The 9,034-nt window shown below is 49.3% G+C and overlaps 1 protein-coding gene across 1 annotated transcript; it reads left to right on the top strand.

Annotated features, from left to right (window-relative positions):
• Positions 1-5,032: 5,032 nt before the first annotated feature.
• Positions 5,033-6,103, top strand: LOC100090396 (C3a anaphylatoxin chemotactic receptor-like). The gene has a single exon (XM_001519482.3). The coding sequence runs from the start codon at positions 5,033-5,035 to the stop codon at positions 6,101-6,103; it is 1,071 nt and encodes a 356-aa protein (XP_001519532.3).
• Positions 6,104-9,034: the final 2,931 nt, after the last annotated feature.

Raw genomic sequence — 9,034 nt, 5'->3', positions numbered from 1 at the left:
GTGAGTTCCCCATCCTCTTCCCAATTCCCTCCTACACCCACTTCCACTCTCTCACACTCTCACCCTGTCCAGCTGTCTCTCAAGAGGAGTTCTCCCACCGGCTTTCAACATCATCCCTCTCTATTTGAGCCACTGACCCTAGTCCTTCTCACCTCACAAAAGCTTCTCACTTCCAAAAAGCACTCTTCTTCCCTCCCTGACCGCTAACTTTAACTACTCACTCTCCATTCAGTCCTTCTCCCTGCCTTCAAACACGCCCACGTCTCCCCATTCTAAAAAAAAAACCCCTTCTCTGGATTTCACTGCACTATCCATCTATCACCCCTTCTCGCTGCTTCCATTCCGCTCTAAGCTCCTCGAATGGGTTGTCTACACCCGCTGCCTCCACTTCCTCTCCTCCAACTCCCTTCTGGACTCATTACAATCTGTCCTCCGCCTCCTTCACTCAATTAAGATTGCTTTCTCTCTCCAAGAGAGCTTCTATCTGGAAGTCAATTTGTCTACAGCTGAATTATGTCCAACCTGATTAACTTGTATCTTCCCTTATGCTTAGAACAGTGCTTGGGACATAGTTAGCACTTAGCAAGTACCATAATTATTGTTATACTGATTCCTGTTTACTTGTTTTGATGTCTGTCTCTCCCCTTCTAGACTATAAGCACAGTGTGGACAGGGATTGTCTCTCTTTATTGCTGAATTGTACTTTCCAAGCAGTGTACAGTGTTCTGCACACTGCAATAATAATAATAATGTTGACATTTAAGCGCTTACTAATGGCTCAATAAATTCGATTGAATGAATGAATGAATATTATAAACTCCTCTTTCCTCCAAATCACATTCCCCCTCCTATAATTGCCCCCTCTCAGTCGGCCACACCACCAAACGTTTTTTCCAGGCCCTATAGCGTATTGTCTACAGGCTTGCATATGCCTAGAGGAATAAGGGAAACTCAGTTCACAAACCCCAGCCTCAAGGTGGGGTCGGGGGAACCCCTCCTGACCTAGGACCTTGGGCGGCACTCAGACCAGAAAAGGAGAAGTCACTTGAACATCCGCAAAGCAGCAGAGATAAGAACAACCGTAGGGAGGGCTCAGAAAGGAAGTCTCTAGAAAGAGGGGCCCGGGGAATAGAATTTTAGCATCGTGTACCTGTAAATCCCCCTCCTTGGGGCTGCGGGGGGAAAAGTAAACCCTGGGTGGTGAATGCCACGAGTAAAGAGTGAACTAAGAGAGAGTCGGCCGGGAACTCCCAGCTCTGGGGCCAAGAGAGCCTTCTCCTCAGGTGAGTCGTTGGGGTGGCTGGCTAACTCCAGGGATGAGAAGAGCTTTTTCCTTAAATGAGTCGTTGGGGAGGTTGATCCGGTCCGGGGATGAGAGAGCCTTCTCCTCAGTGAGTCGTGAGGGAGGCTAGACAGCTCCTACTGACACCAAGACACGGTACTAAGAGCTTGGAAGAGTTTAATAGAAACCAGAAATATTTTCCCTGCCCAAGAGGAGCATAAATTCTTAAGGTGGGGGACACAAATTCTAAAATGATTTACAAAGAGTGGAAAGGGAAGGAAAAAAGAGGATAGCCTTGGACAAGTCATTTAACATCTCTTTGCCTCAGTTTCCTCATCTGTAAAATGGGGTTTATATTCTTATTCTACCTCCTACTTAGACTCTGAGCTCTTTGTGGGTAGGTTCCGTGTACAATCTGATTGTCTCAAATCTACCACAGTGCTTAGTATGGTAACTGATATGTAGTAAGCACATGCCATTAATATTACTGTTGTTATGAGATTGTTAATATTATTATTACTATTATTAATCTGAGAATCCCTACCCCAGTGATCAATCAGTCAATCATATTTATTTGAGCACTTTGTGCAGAGCACTGTACTAAGTGCTTGGGAAAGTACACTCAATCACTCTCCTGCCTCCTACTTCACCTCATTACTCTCCTACTACAACACAGCCTGCACACTTAGTTCCTCAAATGCTAACCTTCTCATTGTACCTTGAACTCGTCTGTCTCGCCACCGACCTCTAGCCCACATCCTCCTCTGGCCTGGAATGCCCTCCCTCCTCATATCAGGCAGTTAATTGCTCTACCCCACTTTTTTGAAGGCACATCTCCAAAAAGTCTTCCCTGACTAAGCCCTCCTCTCTTCTTCTCCCACTCCCTTCTGCATCGCCCTGACTTGCTCCCTTCATTTATCCTCCCTCTCATCCCCACAGCACATATATATGTATATAGATATATATATCTGTAATTCATTTACTTATTTAATTATGTACATTCATATCTGTCTGCCCCTCCAGACTATGAGTTCACTGTGGGCAGGAAATGTGTCTGTTTATTGTTGTATTGAACTCTCCCAAGTGCTTAATACAGTGCTTTGCACACAATAAGTGCTCAACAAATACAACTGAATGAATGAATACGCTATAACAGAGTTGGTAGACACATTCTATTTCTTAATCACTTAATCTTAACTATTTCTTAATCACTTATGGTAGCAATTGTTATCTTGATTATTTCATTTGTAACTCATCATTCTTACCTTCACTTCCTCTCTGCTTTGCTTCTCTTCCTTGGCCCCTCCTTTAGACTGTGACACGGTTGTTGGTTTTTTTATGGTATTTGTAAAGTGTTCATTATATGCCAGGCACTGTACTAAGCACTGTGGTAGATACAAGCAAATTGGGTCGGACACAGTCCATGTCCCACATGGGGCCCTCAGCTCACTGTGGGCAGGAAATATGTCTGTAATACTGTACTCTCCCAAGTCCTTACTACAGTGCTCGGCACTCAGTTAAGTGCTCGATAAATGTGAATGATTGACTGATTTATCCCCATTTTACAGATGAGGATAAATCTGTAAATGAGGAAGCACAGAGAATTTACCCCAGGTTACACAGCGAAGTGGCAGAGCTGGGATTAGAACCCAGGTCCTCTGACTCCCAGGTTCATGCCTTATCCACATGGGACCTCTTTATCCCTTCCCTTCTCCCAGATCTGCTCCCCCTGGCTCTCCCATGGAGATGCGGAGATTTCCACTAGGCCACACTTCTTCTCAGATCAGACTGTTTCCGATCTGATTATCTTGTTTCTACTCCAGCTCTGGGAAGCACCATGACCTAGTGGAAAGAGCAAGGGTCTTGGAGGCAGGAGACTCCAAGGTTCTAATCCCGGCCTTTCCACTTGCCTGCTCTGTGGCCTTGAGCAAGTCACTTCACTTTTCTGTGCCTCCACTTCCTCATCTATAAAATGGAGACTAAATACCTTCTCTCCATAGACAGTGAGCCCTATGGGGGACAGGAACTGTGTCTAAGCTGATTATCTTGTACCTACCTCCGCACGTGGTAATAGTTGAACAAACGTATCTATTATTTTTCAGCACAGAGCTTTGCACATAGTAGGTGCTCAATACGTCTAGTACCTGCCTAACAGGAAAGGAAAGACTTTAACACAGACAACGCTAAAAGGATTACCCCACCGCATTAGTAGATAATTTTCACTGCCCAAGAGGAGTTTAAATTCTCAAAGTTGGGGACACAAATACAAAAATAATTTAAAATAGTAAATAGGCGGAGAATGTGCCTCCGTCCAAGGTCACCTGTCCGGGGGTCTTTCCCCTCCCAATCACTTCCTCACTTCCTCCCCCATTTCACAATCCCTTGTTGCTCTTCCTGCTTCCAGCAGTTGCCTCTTTTCTCACCACTGTAACTCACCCAGATCCTGGCCCCAGACACATCGCCATCGGACAACCAGGGGAAGCAGATCTGAGAGAGGGGAAGGGATCAACAGGTCCCATGGGGATGGAGCATGGACCTGGGGGTCAGAAGGTCCTGAGTTCTAGTCCCAGCTCTACCATTTGTCTGCTGTGTGACCTTGGACAAGTTGTTTCACTTCTCTATGCCTCAGTTACTTCATCTGTAAAATGGGGATTAAAACCGTGACCCTAGGTGGGACAACGACTGTGTCAAACCTGACTTGCTTGTATCGACCCCAGTGATTAGAATAGTGCCTGGCACATAGTAAGTGCTTAACAAACACCATTATTATTATTTGGTTCTAATAATAATAGTAATAGTGACATTTGTTAAACCCTTATTCCCCCCCACCAGTCCCCCCATCTTCCTAGACTATCACTCCAATTCTGTAGCCAAACCCAAGGCTTTAGGCCTCACTTCTGATTCAGTTTCTGCTTCAGTGAAACCTAGTATCTTCTTACCTAAGACTCTGGGTGCTTGTATCACAAATGCTTCTCCACCCCTTATCTCTTTTCCACACCCCCAGAAGCAGCTGTTGAACAGGCCCCACCTCCCTTCCTAGGGAGAAAATCCTGAACACTGCTGGGAGCAGAAGTTGGGGGAGACAGAGACCCAGGGGCTTCTGGGTGGAAGGGTCTGTGGGAGAAAGGTAGGGTAGCTGGGGTTGGGGAGGGGAGAGGACATTAAAGAGGTTCTGGGGTTCAGCAGACAGGGGAAAGAAGCAGAACCAGGAGTTGTGGAATTTACATTTTTAAGCACTTTCCATGTACCCAGCACCACTGAGGTAGATACAAGATAAGCAGGTCAGACACAGTCCCTGTGCCAGATGGGACACCCAGTTTAAGGGGGAGGGGAAACAGGTATTGAACCGCCATTTTACAGATGAAGAAACTGAAGTTCAGAGAAGTGAAATGACTTACCCAAGGTCTCACACAGCAGGCAAGTGGCAGGGCTGGAATTAGAACCTTGGTCCCCCGACTCCTAGGCAGATAGTCTTTCCTTTAAGCCATAAGGTATTTATAGTGCTTGGAAAAGTGCAGAGAACGACATGTTCCTCATCCACAAGGAATTTACACTCTAACAGGGGAGACAGATATAAAAATATTTTCAGCTGCTTAAAATACTGGGGTTAGGGGGCAGAGGGGAGAACAGAAATCTAGGGATGGGAGAGAGGTGGTCGAGTTCTGGGAGGGCTGAGGGTAGGGCAGGCACTGTGTGTGACTATGTGTGGGGGTTTGCGTGTGTTTGTGTGTGTGTTTTTCAGGTGAAAGCATGAACAACAGTTCCAGCCCTCAGTTGTCACTGAAACCCACCACCACGGACATCGTGGACACCCTGGATCAGGCCCAGTACAACCTCCGCATCTTGTCCCTGGTCACCTATTGCTCGGCTTTCCTCCTGGGCACGGCCAGCAATGGGTTGGTCATCTGGATATCCAGTTTCCACCTGCCTCACTCGGTCAACCGCATCTGGTTCCTCCAGCTGGCTGTGGCTGCCTTGGCCTTCTGCTTCCTCCTGCCGTTCGACGTGGCCACCACTGCCCTGGGCTACCACTGGCCCTTCAGCCGGCTGGGCTGCAAGCTCCACAGTACCCTGAAAAGCTTCACCCTCTTCACCAGCGTCTTTCTGCTGACCCTCATCTCGATCGACCGCTGCGTCTGCGTCCTGTGGCCTGTCTGGGCCCGCGGCCACCGCTCCCCGGGCCAGGCAGTCCTGGTGTCTGGGTGTGCCTGGCTCCTGGCCCTGGCCCTCAGTGGCCCGGACCTGGTGTTCCTGGACACGAGGGAGGAAGGCAGGATGGTCTTCTGTGAGTTCAATTTCGACCCCCCGAACAACTCCAGTGACAATGTCGTGCTCTGGCTGGAGACAGTGGTCCAGAGGTTCAGTGACCAGATCATCACCCGCTTTGTGGTGGGCTTCCTGGTGCCGCTGATCGTTATGGGGGGTTGCTACGGGCTCATCGCGGCCAGACTCTGGAGGGGGCAGTGGTCCCACTCCAGGCGGCCCTTTGTCATCCTGATAGCCTGGGTGACCATCTTTTTCCTCTGCTGGTTCCCCCGCCACCTGAGGTTCTTTCTGGAGCTGGCTGATGCTGCAAACCAAGTGGACATGAACATCTTACTGATCTGGCTGGACGCCCTGGCCTCCTTCCTGATCTGTGCCCACAGCTGCCTCAACCCCCTGCTCTACGCCTTCCTGAGCCCGGACTTTCGGAAACAACTGTTCCGCTGCCTGCCGGCCATTCTGGACTGTGGTGCGCTTGGGGAGGAGTCGGAATCTGCCCCATCTGCGGGGAACAATTTGGACCAAGCCCGACCCGAGACTGAGTGCCCAGAGCTGTGAAGGTCTCCGCTACACTTATTCTTCCTCTCCCCCCAAAGCTTTTTTGTGGGCAGGGATCACAGAAACCGACTCTGATGTATTGTGCTCTCCCAATCACTTAATACAATTGCAATGATTGATAAATTATTCTTAAACTTAGAAGCAGCAGGACCAAGTGACTTAGAGCCCGGGCCTGGGACTAAGAAGGACCTGGATTCTACTCCTGACTCTGCCGCACGTCCGTCCCGGCCCCCCCTCTCCGGGGAAACCCGGCACCTGATCCGGGAAACTACGGGCTAACAAGAAGAGCAAATGGGACCAGGTCCTGGGGGATAGGAAAGGGAACCAGGTCTCTCTCCCTTGAGCCTATTCGACGCTGTCCCAGCCCTCACCCTTAGCCCCGAACCCAAGTCTACACAGGCTAATTGCCCCTCCTACGATAGGAATCCAGGCCAACACAGTCTCCTATCAGCCCCATCAGAGTTTTCTCCTTCTCAAACTCTTCTCGTTCTGCTTTATCCCCCCAAGTCTCCGGGGCCAAGGAACGTGGCTGCATCCTTCCCCCAGCTCCTTGCCCCTGGGCTACCGAGGGGTCCAGCCCAGGGCCCCCCTGGCCGCAGAAATCGGACTGTCACCGCAGCACACACCTGGGAACCCCATCAGGGGGCGCTCTTCCCCTCTCATTTAATCAACCAGTGCGTAAACACTGTCCTAAGCACTTGGCCTTCTGTTTTCAGAGTTTTGAGGGGTAGGATTCCCGTCTTCTTTCTTCTACCCCAGCCTAGTTGTGTTAGCTCCTGGGCGGGAGGAGCTGCGTCTTGTTTTCTCCTTTGCGATTGTGGAAGGGGGAGAGTTTCTGCTCTGTCCATAGTGGATGGGGAGGAGGGAAGGAAAGAAGGGAGAAAGGAGTTCATTAACCTCCCGGCCTAGGTGAGGACTAATTCATTGCCCGGTGAGTGTGAAAGCAATGGGTTTACTGATCTTCCGGAAGGGGATAAGGAGGGAAAGGGGCCGGGTGGAAAGAGCACAGGCCTGGGATTTGGAAGGACCTGGGTTCTAATTCGGCCTCAGTTAGTTGTCTGTTGTGTGACCTTGGGCAAGTCACTTCACTTCTCAGCGCCTCAGTTCCCTCAATTGCAAAATTGTACAACTGAGAGAAGCAGCATGGCTCAGTGGAAAGAGCACAGGCTTGGGAGGCTTAATCCTGGCTCTGTCACTTGTCAGTTGTGTGACTTTGGGCAAGTCACTTCACTTCTCTGTGCCTCAGTTACCTCATCTGTAAAATGGGGATTCAGACTGTGAGCCCCACGTGGGACGACCTGATCATCTTGTGTCCTCCTCAGCGCTTGGAACAGTGCTTTGCACATAGTAAGCGCTTAACAAATACCAGCATTAATTAATCAGTTAAAATGGAGATTGACTGAACCCAATGTGGGACAAGTACTGTGTCCAACCTGATTAGATTGTTTTTACCCCAGACCTTAAAACAGGGTGAGGGCAAATGCAAAAGGAAATGAGAAACAGCATGGCCTAGTAGAGCCAACACGGGCCTGGGAGTCAAAAGAACCTGGGTTCTAATTCATCTCTGCCACTTGTCTGCTGTGTGATTTTGAGCAAGTACTTCACTTCTCTGTGCCTCAGTTCCCTCTTCTGAAAAATGGGGATTAAAACTGTGAGCCCGATGTGGGACATGGACTGTCTCCAACTTGATTAGCTTGTATCTATTGCAGTGCTTAGAACAGTGCCTGGCACAGAATAAGCACTTGGGAGGAAAATAGACCCAGGGTGGGACAGGGCCGACATAGGGCGGGGCTGAGGGCAAATAGAAGTGGCGGTGATGGAACCCAAAATGATGCCAGGTCCAGGGAGTGGATTCAAGGCCGCCCCCAGGATGGGTAGTAGAAGAAATTGGGCCGATCTGGGCTTGCTTGCTGTGGGCAGGGAATGTGTCTGTTTATTGTATATTGTAGACTCCCAAGCACTTAGTACAGTGCTCTGCAAACAGTAGGTGCTCCATAAATATAATTGATTGAATGAACGAATGAAAGAATGGGTGCTGGCTGGAAGCAGTGTGACTTGGTGGAAAGAGCACAGGCCTGTGAGTCAGAGAGCTTGGGTATTGATGCAGACACTACAACCTTCTTTTTTAAAACAAATAATAAAAGCTATTTGTTAAATTCTTACTCTGCACAGGGCACTGTACTAAGATTTGGGAGTAGAAACAAGTTAATCAGGTTGGACACAGTCCCTTCCCACATTGGACTCGAAGTTTCCTTCCCCATTTTACAGATGAGGGAACTGAAGCCCAGAGAAGTGAAGTGACTTCCCTAAGTTCCCACAGCAGACAAGTGGCAGATCCAGGATTAGAATCCAGGTCCTTCTGACTCCCAGGCCCAGACTCTATCCACTAGGCCACGCTGCTTCTCTGCTGTGTGACCTTGGGCAAGTCATTCAACTTATCTGTGTCTTAGTTCTATAAAATGGGAATGAAATACCGGTTCTCCCTCCAACTTAGACTGAGGGCTTCGTGTGGGACAGAGGCAGTGCCCGACCTGATTATCTTGTATCTATCACAGTGCTTGGCACATAGTAGACACTCTCAAAGAATGCTATTATCATTGCTGAGGCCAGAATTGGGATTCAGAGACCAGGCATATATGGATTGGGTATTTTGAGGAAAGATGAGGGAGGAGGGGGAGACCGGGGGTGGGGCGATCCGGACTCGGGTAGATTAGGGGGGTTCATGACGAAGATGGGGGCAAACCAGGAACTCTGTGGACTGAGTCAGGGCAACCTCCGGCCCAGAGGACTCAGCTACCGCTGCCAATCTAGGACGCTGGAGGCGAGATCAGCTCGGTGATCTTAATCCTTGATCTCCTGGACCCTGCCAAGGACTCGACAAAGAGGGAACGTATGCCCTTCACGCCGAGCCGTCGGTCAGTTCGCCCGGTG

Source organism: Ornithorhynchus anatinus, chromosome 5, assembly GCF_004115215.2.
Source record: "Ornithorhynchus anatinus isolate Pmale09 chromosome 5, mOrnAna1.pri.v4, whole genome shotgun sequence".
Classification (NCBI taxonomy): Eukaryota; Metazoa; Chordata; class Mammalia; order Monotremata; family Ornithorhynchidae; genus Ornithorhynchus; species Ornithorhynchus anatinus.
This window is presented reverse-complemented; position numbering and strand designations above follow the sequence as displayed.